The sequence below is a fragment of the Hypanus sabinus genome, chromosome 2 (genome assembly GCF_030144855.1).
Source record: "Hypanus sabinus isolate sHypSab1 chromosome 2, sHypSab1.hap1, whole genome shotgun sequence".
Lineage (NCBI taxonomy): Eukaryota > Metazoa > Chordata > Chondrichthyes > Myliobatiformes > Dasyatidae > Hypanus > Hypanus sabinus.
The window spans coordinates 206,710,889-206,728,683 of NC_082707.1; the positions used below are offsets into that span (position 1 = coordinate 206,710,889).

The following is a 17,795-nucleotide window of genomic DNA, read 5'->3' on the forward strand; positions in this document are numbered from 1 at the left end:
ACCCCAGAGTTCTGGAAAAGTTGGCTGAAAAGATTGTGGAGGCATTAGTAATGATCTTTACAGAATCACTGGATTTGGGTATGGTTCCAGAAGACTGGAAAACTGTAAATGTTGCTCCACTCTTGAAGAAGGGCAAGAGGCAGAAGAAAGGAATCTATAGGCCAAAAAATCTGACCTCAATGGATGGGAAGCTGTTGACATTCATTATTAATGATGAGGTCTCAGGGAACTTGGAGACACATGATAAAACGGGCTGTAGTCAGCATGGTTTCCTCAAGGAAAAAATCTTGTCTGACAAATCTCTTAGATTTTTTTGAAGAAATAACAAGCAGGATGGACAAAGGAGAATCAGTTGATGTTGTGTTCTTGGATTTTCAGAAGGCCTGTGATATGGTGCCACACGTGATGCTGCTTAACAAGTTACGAGCCCATGCTATTACAGGAAAGAATCTGGCATGTATAAAGCAATGGCTAGTTGGCATGAGGCAAAGAGTGAGAATAAAGGGAGCCTTTTCTGACTGGCTGCTGGTGACTAGTGGTGTTCCACAGGGGTCTGTGTTGGGACCACTTCTTTTTATGTTGTGTATCGGTGATTTGAATCATGGATTTGGCTTTGTGGCAATGTTTGCAGATGATATGAAGATAGATGGTGGGGCAGGTAGTTTTGAAGAAGTAGAGAGGCTACAGAAGGACAGAATGGGCAAAGAAGTGGCAAATGGAATTTTGTGTAGGGAAGTGCATGATACAAAGATGAAGGCTATTTTCTAAGTGGAGAAAATTCAAGAAGCAGAGCTGCAAAGTTTAACTTGCAGATTGAGTGGTAAGGAATGCAAATATGATAGTATTCATTTCGAGAGGACTGAGATATAAGAGCAAGGATACTTTATAAGGCATTGTAAAGTTATGAGCAGTTTTGAGCCTGTTATTTATGAAAAGCTGTGCTGGCATTGGAGAGTTTCCAGAGGTGTTTGACGAGAATTATTCCAGAAATGAAGGGTCTAATGCAGGAGCAGCATTTGATGGCTCTAGGACCGTACTACTGGAGTTTAGAAGAACGAGGTGTGACCTCGTTAATATGTATCACATATTGAAAGGGCTAGATAGAGTAATATGGGGGTGATGTTTCCTATAGTGGGTGAGTTTAAGACTAGAGGGCACAGCTTCACACTAGAGAGATGTCCATTTAGAACAGATGAGAAGGAATTTCTTTAGGCAGAGGGTAGATAATCTCTGGAATTTATTGCCACAGGCAGCTGTGGAGGGCAAGTCATTGAATATGTTTAAAGTGGAGGTAGGTAGGTACTTGGTTAGGATGTCAAAGATTACAGGGAGAAGGCATGAAAATGAAAATATTAGTGCAAACTCAATGGACTGTATGGACTAGTCCTGTTACTGCATCTTATGGTCTTACAAATTCTGGTTTTTAAAAAGAACAAAAAGGTATTTAATTAACACAAGATGTCCTGCAGATGCTGGAAGTCTTTCGTAGCTCACACAAAAGGTTGGAGGAGCTCGGGCAGCATCTGTGGAGGGGAATTTTTCATGTTTCAGCTGAGACCCTTCATCTGGACTGGAAAGGAAGGGGGACAAATCCAGAATAAGGAGTGAGGCAAAGGAGGGACAGGTGAGATGAGGTGAGGGGGAAGGTGGAGGAGAGGGGATGAGGTAAGAAGCTGGAAGGTGATGGGGCGAAGAGGTAATGGGCTGAAGAAGGAAACTAACAGGTGAGGATAATCATGCACTGACGTCCTTTGGAAAAGGAAAGATTCATGGCCAACTAGTGACTCCAATCCATTACCAATGTGACAGCTCAGTCAATGTGAAAAATAGCAGATTATGAGGGGGAGAGTGGATGTAACAAAGAGTAATTACCTGGATTGGATTCGTCCTGTCAAGGCAACAGGACATGTTGAAAGGTCTCAGCAGGTCAGGCAGTATCTATGGAAATTGTACTCTTCCTGCGCTGCATCGATGACTGCATTGCTGCTTCTTCCTGCACTGGTGCTGAGCTCATCGTATTCATTAACTTTGTCTCCATCTTCCATCCGATTGTTGAATTCACTTGGTCCATTTCTGACACCTCCCTCCCTTTTCTCAATCTCTCTCTCTTCATCTCTGGAGACAAACTGTCCACTGATACCTTTTTATAAATTGCAACTGCTTTAAAAATGTGTTGCTTTGGATTTCCAGCATCTGCTGAGAACACAGGGCATGTTGGGCAAATTGCCAAGCTATAGAATGGTAGCTGGCAACAGATAAGGTGTGGTAATTCTTATCAACAGCTCCATAAGAACATGGAGTATAAGAAATAGGAGTAGGCCATCTGGCCCGTCGAGCCTGCTCTGCCATTCAGTAAGGTCATGGCTGATCTGGCCATGGACTCATCCTCACCTACCTGCCCTTTCCCCATGACCCTTAATTCCCCTTACAACACTTGCTATGGTAACTTTTGTCTGAAATGCCCCTTGTTCTTTCTAAGTTTAAATATTGGTTTACCTTCATCTTTGTTACATTAATAAAAATGATCATTAAAATCTTTGTTTTTCCCATATGTCAGAGTTGTGAAAGTCCTTCCTTTCGCATCATCCATCCTACAATTTTTTTCCTTGTGTGACTTAATTCCTTCTTCCTAAGTAGCCCTGGTTTTCTTTTGCCCTCTGTGATGATGTCCCTTCAAATTTATTGTTATTCAATCATACAAGTGTATACTGACAAATGAAGCAACATTCCTCTGGACCAGGGTGCACAACACAGTACATATAACTCACAAATAGACAGGCAGACACTTGGCCACACAACAGATAAGTAATATTACTACAAATAAATTAACAAATAATGAGGTGTATTTACAACACGTGAAAAAGTAAACGTATAACACTACTGGCGCTTCATAAGTGATGAGACCTGCGTGGTGGCAGGGAGTTCAGTAGTCTCACTGTCTGGGGGAACAAGATGTTCTTCATCCTAATACTTTTGGTCCTGATGCTACGGTACCTCCTGCCTGGTGGTAAGGGTTATAGATTGTTGATGGATGGGAGAAATTAATAACAATGCTAAGGGCTCTATTTACACAGCACTCCTGATAGTTATCTTTGTGTGTGAAGGATCCCAATGATCCTCTCTGCCTTGAACTAAATTTTGAAGTTTTGTCCCTTCCCACCGTCTGCCCATGCATCAGGCCTTATTAAAGATAGTTTTCGAGGGTTTTATTCATTACTATTCCATTTTTCATCCAGTCATGTTCATCTTTATCTATTGCCAAGGTTCTGCACCAGTTACTGGATAATGTTGGTGTAAAAGATGTTGGTATTATTGCTGCAGATGGACATTGGGAGATCGCAGATGATTTAATAGTTGATCCATACTTAAGTGATGCAGTTGAAATTATAGGGTAAGTTTTTGGGCTAAATTGCACTATAGAATCCAGCTCTCTTACTAAAATGTTCTCTTGTTGTCCAGAGTAGAGTTTTAATTAGAAAATGATTTCAAAATGCTGAAGGATCTTAATAAGAACTGTTATGTATTCTGGGTTTTTGATATCTTGCTTTATTGAAAATCATGCACAGATTGATTTTGGGTTCAGTTTTTGTATTATGATGTTTTACCTTTATTATAAAAGTATTTTTGGTTCCTAAATGTTATAATAGGAGTGGTGGTGAGGATAAGCTCCAATTATTTGTGAAATGCTCCCAAATGCGTCCATTAGATGTAGATGCAGAGTTAGGCCATTTGGCCAATCGATCATCATGGCTGATCCATTTTCCCCTCTCAGCTCCAATTCCAGCCTCCTACTCATATCCCTCATCCCCTGACCAATCAAGAATCTATGTAACTCTGCCTTAATTATACCCAATGGCTTGGCTGCCACAGCTGTCTATGGCAACAAATTCCATAAATACACCACTCTTCAGCTAAAGAAATTCCTCCTCCTCTCCTTTCTAAATGGATGTCCCTCTATTCTGAGGCTGTGTCCTCCAGTCTTAGACTCCCCTCCCCTACCAAAGGAAACATCCTTTCCACATCTACACTGTCAAGGCCTTTCATCATTTTTAATGGGTTTCAATGAGGTCACCCCTCATTCCAGTGAGTAGAGGCCCAGAGCCATCAGATGCTCCTCATATGACAAGCCTTTCAATCCCAGAATCGTTTTCGTGAGCCTCCTTTGAACCATCTCAAATAACCTCCGGCAACCAAGCCCTGTTCTTGGCCTTCATGAGTGGATTAGCTATTATGCCCAGTTCAACATGTTGTGCTGATGGAAGGGGTAAAGACATGATACTGGTGCCTTAAAACCAGTTGCCTCAGGCAGATGGGCTTGTCAGCCGTGGTTGGCAGCTCATCTAGGAGAAGGAAAACTCTGATCCCAAATGCATGCTGCCTAGTGGCTGTACCCACTCATGGGGAAGGTTTCAGGATTAAGCCCCAAGGAAAATTCCAGAACTGGAGTCCCTAAGGCAGTTCTATATTGAGTCCCACACTGATTGGTAACTTCTGTGATACTGCTGGTGCCAAATTGTATTAGTCTCCACTGTTCCTTTGGGTTTATCAGCCGTGTGGAGTGGGGTATTTCAGGTTTACATTTTTTTTGGGGAGGAGAGGAGGGACTAAACTGATGGATGAACAATTTAAAAAATCATGTTGATTTTTAAAGAAAACAATCATAGAGGATGTCTCAGTGGTGCGATATTTGAATTTAAAAAAACCTTTCACCTCTGTCTATAGACAATCTAGTTAAACACTTTGTGTGTAGAGTGAATTGAATGGAGTGTAGCCATCAAACCAGTTTTAAGTTTAGAATGTGCCTGTGAATATAGTGCCTTTTAATCTGCACTTGGAAATTCTCCTGAAATTGGATCTGGCTACAGAATGGTTAAACACAACACACGTGAACTTCCCCCGCAGCTTGGCGTTTAGCGTCACACTATTACAGCAAGTTCAGAGTTCAATTCCAGCATCCTTTGTAAAAAAAAAGAAAAATTGTACTGCCTTTCCGGGAGTGCATGTTTTTCCTCTGGGAGCTCCAGTTTCTTCCCACAGTTCAAAGGTGTACAGGTTAGTAGTTTAATTGGTCATTGTAAATTGTCCCATGATTAGGCTGGGGTTAAATCAGTGAGTTGCTAGGTGGTGCGACTCAGGGCCTATGCCACCCTGTATCACTAAATAAAATTAAACCAAATGTGGTATGAAAGCCTGATTCTGGAAGATGAGAAAGTTGTCACATTTTTAAATGCTGGGTTGTCAAAGTATAACACAGTTTTACAGATAATAAAGTCAAATAAACTGCTCTTCTCCTTTAATCTTTTGTTTCCTTTACTCTTTCCTTGAAGCAACAAATAAACCTTCTTACCTAGTCCTGACATGCTTCTTCAGTTTCCTAATCCATCAAAAATGTGTAGCTTTCAGCCTGTCAATGCACAAATATCAGAGGCTGCATTACCAATAGATCGTGCACATTGAGATGAATCGGTATGTGTTGCTCCTATTCAAAACAAGATACTTGGCCAAAGAGATAGTTGCTGATTTATATTTATAGGCTAAATTCCTTCTCAACATGTACTGTAGGTATGAAAAGAACAAAAACTAATTGAGAAACTTGCCTTTTATTTATTTGGGATACTACACCGCTTAATTCGGACAAAAGACTGCTTCAAACTAGCGTCAGTCGCGTGTGCTATTCTCTGCTTAGAGTGAACGGTTTTAAACAGCATCGGTTGCATGTGTTTGTGTTCAAAAAGCAGTGATTTTTGTCACTGATAGTTGGCGCGAAATAAGCAGTAAGACAACTGTTTTGCTCACAGCAGTTTCAAACGTTCGGGCTTGAAGATGGTAGAAATGGCTGGGAGTGAAAATGAAACGATTTCACTACTCCAAGTTAGTAACTGAGAAATTTAAAGGTATCGAATCATCTTGAATGGTACAATGAAAATGAGGAATTGAAAGATGCAATCATCCAGAGCACTGCATGAAGGCACTGGGCATTATATTGTATGAAGGCGGTCCTTTAACTGCACTAGGTGTGTGCGCTGATTTTGTTCATTTAAATTTAATCAAAAGAACACAGCATACATCAGATGAATCTTGCCATCAATAACCGTTAGGAACTAGCCAGTTTGATATTTGTTCAAAGTTCAGTCAGACTTTGCTGAATCCACCAGATCAAATTCACCTTTGAATCAGAGGAAGAAAGACATAGCCAGCTGATCAGCGAGGAAAGGGGGAGTACGTTGAAAGGAGGCTGGCAATAGGTTTGCCTGCTTTTTGAAGGTGGGTAGGCTCAGGAAGGATTTGGAGGATGATCACTGGGGAGGTCACAGAGTCACAGCCAATTAACACACAATATTGCTGGCTTGGAGCTGAATTGAAGTGGCCAATCGGAGGTGAGGCAGGAGCTGACCCGAGAGTGAGGAACGAGCCAGTGCTTGGCCGATTTAAGCATAGGGTGTTGGACCCAGAGAATAGCATTGACAGGTGTTCAGCTCATAGCCCGATGACGTTTCCACTCGTTTCTGCTCTGAACCGAGGGTGTGGCCTGTAACTAATGGACTCCTGGACGGGCTTCGCGGCTATGAACTCTCTTTTATGAAGTTTACTTCTGAATGTTACTTAATTTTTTTTGTGTACATTTGGGTGTTTGACGGTCTCCTTTAATGGGTTCTATTGAGTTTCTCTGTGGCTGCCTGTAAGGAGGGGAATCTCGAGACTGTATATAGTATACGTACTTTGAACTTTGTTATTGGATGCAATCCTCTATGCACTGAGCTTCAGAAATAAAATCTGATTTCTACTTTAACTGTGACCTGTCACCCTCTGCACCTGACAGTAAACTCAGTAATTTTGTATTTGACATGAGTGGGTTGCCAATTGGAATATATTCTTCGAAGGTCAGGCAGCATCTCCGGAGAGAAGAACGGAGTTAATGACTCCGATCGATGCCCTGTTATCAATACAAGGAAAGGTTAGCAATCACATATGTTAAAGACAAGAGAAAATCTGCAGATACTGGAAATCCAAACAACACACAGAAAATGCTGGAGGAACTCAGCAGGCCGGACAGCGCCCATGGAAAAAAGTGCAGTAATAGTTTCGGGCCGAGACACTTAAGCACGACTGGTAAAGGGTCTCAGTCTGAAACATCGACTGTACTCTTTTCCACAGATGCTGCTGAGTTCCTCCAGCATTTTCTGTGTGTTGCTGTGAGCTGATGTTTTCAGTTTCAGAGAAGTGGGAGGACTGAAGAGAATTTCTGTGGTGGAACTGATTGACAGAAGTGGTGGTGGATGATGAAGATGCTGTAAGTGAATGGAAATAAATGATCAGGAGAGGGGTTAAGAACAGAACCAGAACAATGAGATACGGGCCTACATATTGTAACTGGTTATATTACCACCTGGTATGGAGAGACCGCTTCACAGGATCATAAAAAGCTGCAGAAAGTTGTAAACTCAGTCAGCTCCATCATGGGCACTAGCCTCCCCAGCATGCAGGACATCTTCAAAGGTGGATGCCTCAAAAAGATGTTATCCATCATTAAGGACCCCCCGCCCCACTCCTGACTGCTGCGCTTCATGTCTGCAAATTGTGCATTTATTTGCCCCCTAATATGATGGACAGATAACAAGGCTTTGGGCCTACTCCGTGCTGCTCCAGGCATTTGGATCTCGGGAATCAATTTGGTTCAAAATTCTGTTGCTGTTGCTCACTATTGAATTACAATGACAACATTCTAACAAAGGCCAGTGTACATTCAAGGAATGTGATCCCAGGCCCTGACTAGGTATGCTGCAACTCTCTGGACATAGTTTTTCTTTTTATTGTTTATGTCAGGGGTTCCCAAAATTGGACTCCATGGACCCCCTTCTTAATGGTATTAGTCAATGGCAAGACAAAGGTAGGGAGCCCCTGGTATGTAAAGATACAGGGCCTTCTGGTTGAATGAGCCATTGCTGACCTATGACACCCATGTGACCAATGAACCTATTTCAACAATCACATGCACCTGACATTCCAGTCTATATCAGAAGAGCCTAATTCTGATGAGGGATCTTGATGTTAACTTGATTCTTCCCTCTCCACAAATGCTGTCTGATTTGCTGAGGATTTCCAGCATTATTTTATGGTTCAAATTTACAACATCTGCAATGTTCAGTATCTTGCATGATACAAAGTGTGATACAATGCCTTTCCCACATGTTTACAGACAGCATCATCACAATTTCTGTCATTTATTGTCTTGATGAATAATGTTTCATAACTATTCCCATTCTCCTTCTCTGCAACTTAAAACATGCCTGGCTTCTACCTTTCCCTTGCACTGACCGAAGCGTTTGATTCGGAGGGATGATCATGGTATGTGCCATGTACGTATGCTGTTGGGGAATCTAGATCCAGGGACGGGAAATGAAATGGTTCCTTCAAGGGATTTTGAGTCTTTGACACACCTTTCCTCGGGGCAGTAGAAGCTGTGTCTCGCAATATTTTTAAGACTAGGGTACATGGCGTATAGGAGAATGAGGGGAGATTTGGTAGAGGTATACAAAATTATGAGTGATGCAGGCAAGCTTTCTCCACTGAGTTTGGGTGAGATGAGAACTGGAGGTCATGGGTTGAGGGTGAAAGGGGAAATATTTAAAGGGAACATGGGAGGAAACTCCTTCACTCAGGGTGGTGAGAGGGTGGGATGAGCTGCCAGTGCAAGTGATAGACGTGGGTTCAATTTCAACATCTAAGGGAAATCTGGACAGGTCCATGGATTGGAAGGTACGGACCAAGTGCAGGTTTATAGGAGTAGGCAGATTAATAGTTTGGCACAGACTAGATGGGCAAAAGGGCCTGTTTCTGTGCTATACTCTGTAAATAATTTGGTAAATAAGGATGTGCAAATTACTATGTTGAGATTAATGATGATCTTATTAAATGCAGTGCAGCAGCAAAACTGATCCAAAATCAAAACAAACCCATTGTTACCAGCCTGCTGTTATACCATGACTCACCCCCAGCTCTAATGATTGCTCCAAAAGACAAGCCTCCTATTCAATCCTTTATTAGCAATTAGCAAACATACAACTAAGCTTTATTGAGCTTTATCTCAGCAGTTAGCAAAGATGTAACCTTCACCAGTTCCAAGCTACAAACTGCCCTGAAAGAAGGTGAATACATAACTTATTCCCTTCACTTCCTCCCTCACACTCAAGTGACGTCCCCATAATAAATGCACAGCTCACAGTACATTGGCTCCAACGTGCGGAGTGGGGGTGATGAGACCATTCAGCTCACAGTACATTGGCTCCAACGTGCGGAGTGGGGGTGATGAGACCATTCAGCTCACAATACATTGGCTCCAACGTGCGGAGTGGGGGTGATGAGACCATTCAGCTCACAGTACATTGGCTCCAACGTGCGGAGTGGGGGTGATGAGACCATTCAGCTCACAATACATTGGCTCCAACGTGCGGAGTGGGGGTGATGAGACCATTCAGCTCACAGTACATTGGCTCCAACGTGCGGAGTGGGGGTGATGAGACCATTCAGCTCACAATACATTGGCTCCAACGTGCGGAGTGGGGGCGATGAGACCTTTCAGCTCACGGTACATTGACTCCAACGTGCGGAGTGGGGGTGATGAGACCATTCAGCTCACAATACATTGGCTCCAACGTGCGGAGTGGGGGTGATGAGACCATTCAGCTCACAGTACATTGGCTCCAACGTGCGGAGTGGGGGTAACGAGACCATTCAGCTCACAGTACATTGGCTCCAACGTGCGGAGTGGGGGCGACGAGACCTTTCAGCACACAGTACATTGGCTCCAACATGCGGAGTGGGGGCGACGAGACCATTCCTTTTGCTAAGTCATATGTTTCCATGCTGTACTACGCTATAATTGTTTCACCAATTCCATTTACCAAAGTTTAGTCCAGTTTAAACTCAAATGTTGAAAACCACTAAGTTGTGCAACTCCACTTACAGAGGGCACTTTGGCCTCTTAACTCTTCCCCTCACCTGCCTATCACCTCCTCCTGGTGCCCCTCCTCATTTCATTTCTTTCATGGTCCACTCTCTTCTCTTGCCAGATTCTTTCTTTTCCACCTATCGCCTACAAGCTTCTTACTTCATTCCCATTCTCCCTTCTCCATCCACCTGGCTTCACCAATCCCTTTTCTAGCTTGTCCTCTTCCCCTCCCCCCCACCTTTTTAATCTAGCATCTTCCCCCTTCCTTTCCAGTTCTGAGGAAGAGTCTTGGTCCAAAATGTTGACTGTTTATTCATTTCCATAGATGCTGCCTGACCTGAGTTCCTCCAGCATTTTGTGTGTGTCGCTTCATATACAGGAAGGTTCTTTTTAATGCCGTAAATTGTTGCCAAGGCATTGCATTTGGAATTATTTTTCAGTAAATGAAAACTTGTCCTTTCTCTTGCTTTAGTTTTCACGTTGATGTTGCAAAATGGTTGATTGTGAAATGTGAGCTTGCTAATTTTTTTTCGCTTGACCTTTAAGAACTGTCTTCACTGGCATCCACATTTAAACCTCAGTTTATTTGAAGCAATTTATTGTTTCTGTCATCTGTGTTCTGTTGTCTGAAAGAATGGCTTGGCCTGTATTCATTCTCCCATTAAATGTATCAGTAAGCAATTTTGTTTGAAGTTGGGAGTAGGAAATCAAGATGTCAATGCAGGATGGATTACAGTGCTGTACTGAAGAAAATTTTGACACCACCAAGCAATCTTTAGTTTTATTTGTTACATTTTTAAAAGCGTTTCCAATATCTGAAACATTGTCCACGGGCCCCCTTAATTCTGTCTTGGAGACCATACGCATGGGAGAAATTAGACCATTTAGCCCATTGGGTGTACTCTGCTGTCCCATCATGGTTATTTATTGTTCCTCTCAACCCCATTATAACATAGAAAACCTACAGGCTCTTCAGCCCACAATGCTGTATCTTCTCCTACCTTCTCCCTGTACCCTTTGACACACTGACTAATCAAGAACCTACCAACCTCTACTTAAAACGTACTCAATGACTTGGCCTCCACAGCCATCCATGGCAACAAATTCCACAGATTCCCCACCCTTTGGCTGAGGAAGTTCCTCCTCATCGCTGTGCTCAATGGACACCCCTCTATTCTGAGGATGTCTGCTCTGGTCCTTTACTCCCCCAAGATTGGAAGCATCCTTTCAACATCCATTCTAAATAGGCCTTGTGACACATTTTCTTCATTCTTAATTTTAATTGCAAATGCACATTGATGTTTAAAATGCTAATATTCTCTCTAACTTTTTTTTATATGCCAAGCTGCTGAGAGATACCCTGGACAAAATGGGTCTAGAGCAGGTGAAAATCATAGCCAGCGATAATCTTTGGGAACCGGTATCTTGGTATGTGCTTCATACTGAGCTAAACGACGTGGTCAACATCATAGGGTAGGCATTACTTTCTGCCATTCATTCTCAAACTCACTCAGAACATCGCTGCTAGACTTTTAACTAAGACCAGGTTGAGGGAACTCCCATCCTAGCAACTCTGCTTTGGCTTCCTGTATCTTTCAGAATTGATTTTAAAGTTCTCTTACTTGATTTTAAAGCTCTCAATGAACTGGGACTGAGTACATCAGAGAATCATTTTTGTTTTATAATCCTGCTCAAACTCTGAGGTCGTCTTCTGCCCTTCTCTTAAATTTAAAGATAATTGGTGGGTCTGCTTTATTGAGCTAAACTCAATACCTGAAACTATAAGGGATGCAGACTCAGTTAACGCTTTTAAACACCAGCTCAAAACCAATTTATGCTGCCTTGTAAAAGTATTCAGCCGCTAACCTTTTGTTCACATAAGTAGGTATTACAACCAGAGATTTTGGTCAATTTAACTGGGAATTTTTATTTGTGAAATAAATTTATTCACGTGCTCCTTTTTTCACTGTAGAGTCCAAGAAAGCGGGGGAAAATTGTAAAGCATGAAAAACTAAAAACTGCTGACATGTCAGCAGTTCAAAAGTATTCAACTGTGAAGCATATTCACAGCTCAGTACTTAGTTGATCCACTTCTCACAGCTGTTAAAATCAATAGTCTGTTGGGTAAGAATCTGTTAGCTTTGCCAGAAACGCCGCACATACAGCTCATTGGCGAGGACAAGGAGTTTCACTTTAGTCTCATTTGATCACAAGTCCTTCTTCCACATCTTTACAGTGTCTTCTAAGTAATACCTTGCAAAATCTTTATGGGCAAGGATATGCTTTTTTGTGGTATGTGTGACATAAATCTAATACGGTTCAGTAACACTATCACCACTGTAAAGTATGGCGGAGGTCACCTCAGGCTATGCATAGCAATAGCTGTTTCAACACTGAGATTGGGAATAATTAATTAATTGGAAATGCATACACATCAAATAACCTGTGAATTTGCTCAGCAATCGCAGTGTGTCTGATTGCTTCTTTGCTGATTTCACCTGAAGTTCAGTTGGTCTTTAACTGTAGTTTTCCCACATTCGAAGTTCAAAGTACATTTGTTACCAAACTGTATACATGCATACACTACCCTGAGATTCATTTCCTTACAGGCATTCATAGTAAATAGAAAGAAGCACAATAGAATCAATGAAAAACTGCATGTAACGGAGACAGGCAAAGAACCAATACAAACATTGAAGAAAAATAATAATAAATATATAAGCAAACATGGAGAGTCCTAAACAATAAATAGTCAAAACATGGGTTGTTGAGTCCCTAGGTTGGGGAAACAGTTCAGTGGTGGGATGAGTGAAGTTATCCTCTTTGGTTCAAGAGCCTGATGTTGATGGGTAATAACTGTTCTTGAGGCTCCTGTACCTCCTGCCTAATGGCAGCAGCAAGAAGCCAGCATGACCTGGTGGTGGGGTCTCTGATGATGGATGCTGCTTTCCCGCAATAGCGCTCCGTATAGATGTGCTTGGTAGAGATGAGGGCATTGGTGTCTGCTCCTGATGGATTGCAGTATGCAGATTTCATGACCGGTCATGCCACTGCATCTTTGTAATGCAGATTTCTATTTCTCTAATTAGTGTTTATTCCTAGGCATTGTGAGTTTCTTTTTCAGCCCATCTGTGCACAGGCCAAACTCCAGCACATCAGTAACCAGACCAGAATCAGGGTTATTATCACTGGCATGTGATGTGAAATTTGTTAACTTAGCAGCAGCAGCTCAATGCAATACATAATATAGCAGAGAAAATAATAAATAAATAAGAATAATAATAAATAAACAAGTATATCAATTACATATATTGAATAGATTAAAAAAACATGCAAAATTAGAAATACTGTATACTTTTTTAAAAAGTGAGGTAGTGTTCATGGGTTCAATGTCCATTTAGGAATTGGATGATAGAGGGGAAGAAGCTGTTCCTGAATCGCTGAGTGTGTGCCTTCAGGCTTCTGTACCTCCTACCTGATGGTAACAGTGAGAAAAGGGAGGTCCTTAATAATGGACGCTGCCTTTCTGAGACAATGCTCCCTAAAGATGTCCTGGATACTTTGTGGGCTAGTACCCAAGATGGAGCTGACTAGATTTACAACCTTCTGCAGCTTCTTTCAGTCCTGTGCAGTAGCCCCTCCATACCAGACAGTGATACAGCCTGTCAGAATGCTCTCCATGGTACAACCATAGAAGTTTTTGAGTGTATTTGTTGACATGCCAAATCTCTTCAAACTCCTAATAAAGTATAGCCACTGTCTTGCCTTTTTCATAACTACATCAATATGTTGGGACCAGATTAGATCCTCAGATTTTGACAGTCAGGAACTTGAAGCTGCTCACTCTCTCCACTTCTGATCCCTCTATGAGATCTGGTATGTGTCTCTTTGTCTTATCCTTCCTGAAGTCTACAATCAGCTCTTTCGTCTTACTGACATTGAGTGCCAGGTTGTTGCTGTGGCACCACTCCACTAGTTAGCATATTTCACTCCTATACGCCCTCTCATCACCACCTGAGATTCTACCAACAATGGTTGAATAATCAGCAAATTTATAGATGGTGTTTGAGCTATGCCTAGCCACCCAGTCATGTGTATATGGAGAGTAGAGCAGTGGGCTAAGCACACACTCCTGAGATGCACCAGTGTTGATCGTCAGCAAGGAGTAGATATTATCACCGATCCACACATACTGTGGTCTTCTGGTTAGGAAGACGAGGATCCAATTGCAGAGGGAGGTACAGAGGCCCAGGTTCTGCAACTTCTTAATCAGGATTGTGGGAATGATGGTATTAAATGCTGAGCTATAGCGGATGAACAACATCCTGATGTAGGTCTCTGTGTTGTCCAGGTGGTCTAAAGCCGTGTGAAGAACCTTGGAGATCATCTTCTCTGCTCCTGTCATCATATGGCTCTTTTCCTTTGAATACAGGGAATTCTTGTTAATTAGAACACGTCGGGACCAGTACATTTTGGCCCAATTAGGCAACTGCCCCAATTAGCCTAATTCATGGAAATAGTTGGAAAAATATAAAAAAGACAAACCACTGTTTGACTGAATAACAACTTTTGTATTTTAAATGCAATACAGAATGAATTAGAACACCACCAATATTACTCCAGTACTGCAAAACTAATAGTTATCGACAGAGCAATTTGCCCAGTTTATGCTGCTGTGTTCTTTTGATTGACTGTGTTGTATGACATGGGTGATCATGGCCTTTCCATGACCATGATTGTTCGTGTTCTACAGAAGTGGAAACTTCTGGCCAGTGTCTTTACAAGGTGGGTGACCCCAGCCATTATCAATACACTTCAGAGATTTTCTGTCTAGTGTCAGTGGTCACATAACCAGGACTTGTGATATGTACCAACTGCTCATACACCCTGCTGGCTTGGCTTCACATGACCTTGATCGGTGTGGATGGGGAAGGTAAGCAGATGCCACACCTCGCCCAAGGGTGACCTGCAGGCTAGCAGAGGGAAGGAGCTCCTTACACCTCCTTTGGTGGAGACGTATCTTCACTCTGCTACCCGGCTTGTCTCTAAATGAACAAAATCAGCGCAGACACCTTGTGCAGATAATGGACTAACTTCATACAATACTTTTGATGATTGCATCTTCCAAAATTCATTGTCAATGTAAAATTCAGGATTATTGTCAATCCCTTTGTAGTTCCTAACTTGTTGAAGTAATGAAACCATTTCATTTCCACTCCCAGCCATTTCCAGCATCTCCAAGCCTGGATGCTTTAACCTGCAGTGAGCAAAACAGTTCTGAATTGCCTTACTGCTTATTTCTCACCAATATCAGTGACAAAAATCACTGCTTTTTGAGCACAAACACATGCAACTGACGCTATTGTAAAGCACATTGTGGTGTCCTCACAAATGCATATGACTGACACTGTTCAGAAACTCTCCTGTCCTAAATGAGTGGCACAGCGTCCCAAATAGAGGGAAATCCCAGCTATTTTTGTCAATTTTTCTTTTGTTCTTTAACACTGGTCCCAAACAAACATCTGTCCTGAATACCTGTTGGCCCAATTAACCCGAATCATTGTAAATTGCCCTGTTATTAGGTTAGGGTTAGATAGGGGAGTTGCTGGGCAGAGCAGTTCAAAGGGCCTGTTCCAACTTTTATCTCTAAATAAATAAATAAAATTATATAGCAGTGTCTCTGTCTGAATCATTGAGCTTGTGCCTTCTGGCTTCTGTATCTCCTCCCTGATGTCAATATGTTTTTTTTTATTCTGTTTATTAATCAGTTGGTGTTTTTTTGCTGTATTTAGTGTATGATATAAATGCATGTTGTTTAAAAAATGAAATGCATTTTGTATTTATTATAAACGTCCGATTTCATTCCATAGAGCCCATTATCCTGGAACTATTTCAAGCAGCAATGCTCGGAAGACTGGCAAGAAGCTATGGTCATCTGAAGACTACAGTACGGTCAATAACAATACAGGAGGAGGGTGTTGGGCTCGAATACTTAACCAGAACTACATTAATGGCAATATGACATCGTAAGTACAAACATCAATAAGACACACGGGGACCAATACATTTTGGTCTAATTAATTGGCTGTCCCAATTAGTCAAATTTCTTGGAAATTGTTAAAACTGTATAAAAAACAAATAAGCTACCGTATAACTGAGTAACAAATTATGTATTTAAATGAAATACAGAACAAATTGGAGCACTTGTAACAATACTACTACAGTGCTATAAAACTGTGTATTAGTTCCTAATAGTTACTAACAGGTGAATTAGTTCAGTGTTCTTGCTGTATTCTTTTGATTATGAAAGAACAAAATCAGCACAGACACCTAGTGCAGATAATAGAGTGCCTTTATAAAGGCTTTCAACAATTACATCCTGCAAATCTTCATTTTCATTGTAACATTCAAGATGATTGCCGATATTTTCAAATTCTTCTCCAAACTTGTTGAAGTAGTTAAACTGCAGTGAGCAAAACAGTTCTGAATTGTATTACTACTTATTTCTCACCAACTATCAGTGACAAAAATCACTGCTTTTTGAGCACAAATACACACAACTGACACTATTTAAACAAAACTGATGGCTGCAAGCATGATGTGGGGTCTAATGGCCACACAAATGCATGCATCTGATGCTAGTTAGAAACCGTTCAACAACAGTATCCTGTCCCAGTTAAACTATAGTGTCCCAAGTAAACAAATTAAATCACAGCAATTTTCTTGATTAGTTTATGTTCTTTAAGACTTGTCCCAAATAAGCAGTTAAGTATGTGTCTTCATGCTCCTGTACCCTAAATTTGTGATGTTAACTGGTCTGCTCCACAATAAATACACACAAGTAGTATCCATTTAAGAACTTGTCCATCTCTCACGGCTCCACACGTAGACAACCACACTGATCTTTATGGGGACCCATCTCATAAGTAGGCAATCTCACTGATCTTCATGTACTTACAGAATCTCCCAGACTCCTCTTTACCTTATCTGTGAATGCTATTTTACACCCTCATTTTGCCTCCCTGATTTATTCCTTTAGTATACCCCTACATACCATATACGTAAGCGATCTATTTGTTTGACGCCTGCTACGTATCTGTACCTCATCTCTGCCTGATTTTGCTCTTTGTATCCCTCAATAGCCATTGTCCCCTAAACTAAGCCTAATTTAATTAACAGAAAACCAGTGCATATCTCTGTGCAATATTCCAAAGCAAACTGTATCAACATAGTAGCAGAAAATTGGAGGTGGTGTTCCGGTACTGCATGAGGCCAGATTTGATCCTGACCTCCAAATCACAATCTGGTTTCATATCGCTGGCCTCTGTCATGAAATGCTATTTTGCAGCAGCAGTTCTGTGCAATAAGTATAAATGACAATAATGAATATAACAAAATTAAATAAGTAGTGCAAAAAGAGAGCAAATAAAGAAATAAAATAATGAGGATTGATGGGGAGATCTCTTGTTTGTGATTAACGGGGAGTTGATAGGTTGTATTTGGGGCTATCGGGAATGAGAGGAGGAATGCGATCTGAGTATGGAGAGCAGGGATGGATCTGTGAATTGCCTCGTTTCCTTATGGGTGGGTAGGTTTATTCTTTCAAATGTCATTTTTTTTTTGTTGTATTTATTTTTTTATTTAGAGAGACAGCGTGCAACAGGGCCAATGAGTCTCACCATCCAGCAGCTCACCTATTTAATACTAACTGAATTGCGGGACAATTTACACCAACCACTTAATCTGGTTGGGTTGAGTTCTTCTCTACTCTTGGCGATTTACTTGCAAACGTTTCATCACCATATGAGGAGACCTCATCAGCGCGATGTTAATTGTGGACTGTCCT

The 17,795-nt window shown here is 41.5% G+C and overlaps 1 protein-coding gene across 4 annotated transcripts in view; it reads left to right on the forward strand.

Moving 5' to 3' along the window:
- LOC132389958 (galactocerebrosidase-like) overlaps positions 1-17,795 on the forward strand; it is a 70,996-nt gene that overhangs the window by 22,248 nt on the left and 30,953 nt on the right. For 2 of the 4 annotated variants that reach the window (XM_059962531.1, XM_059962547.1), the window contains 2 exons: positions 11,295-11,422; positions 15,820-15,975. In XM_059962531.1, coding sequence (XP_059818514.1) covers positions 11,295-11,422; positions 15,820-15,975 — 284 coding nt within the window. Of the gene's footprint in view, positions 1-3,263; positions 3,392-4,962; positions 5,053-11,294; positions 11,423-15,819; positions 15,976-17,795 lie in introns of those variants that run through there. The other 2 variants (XM_059962555.1, XM_059962540.1) reach the window with 2 other exon arrangements.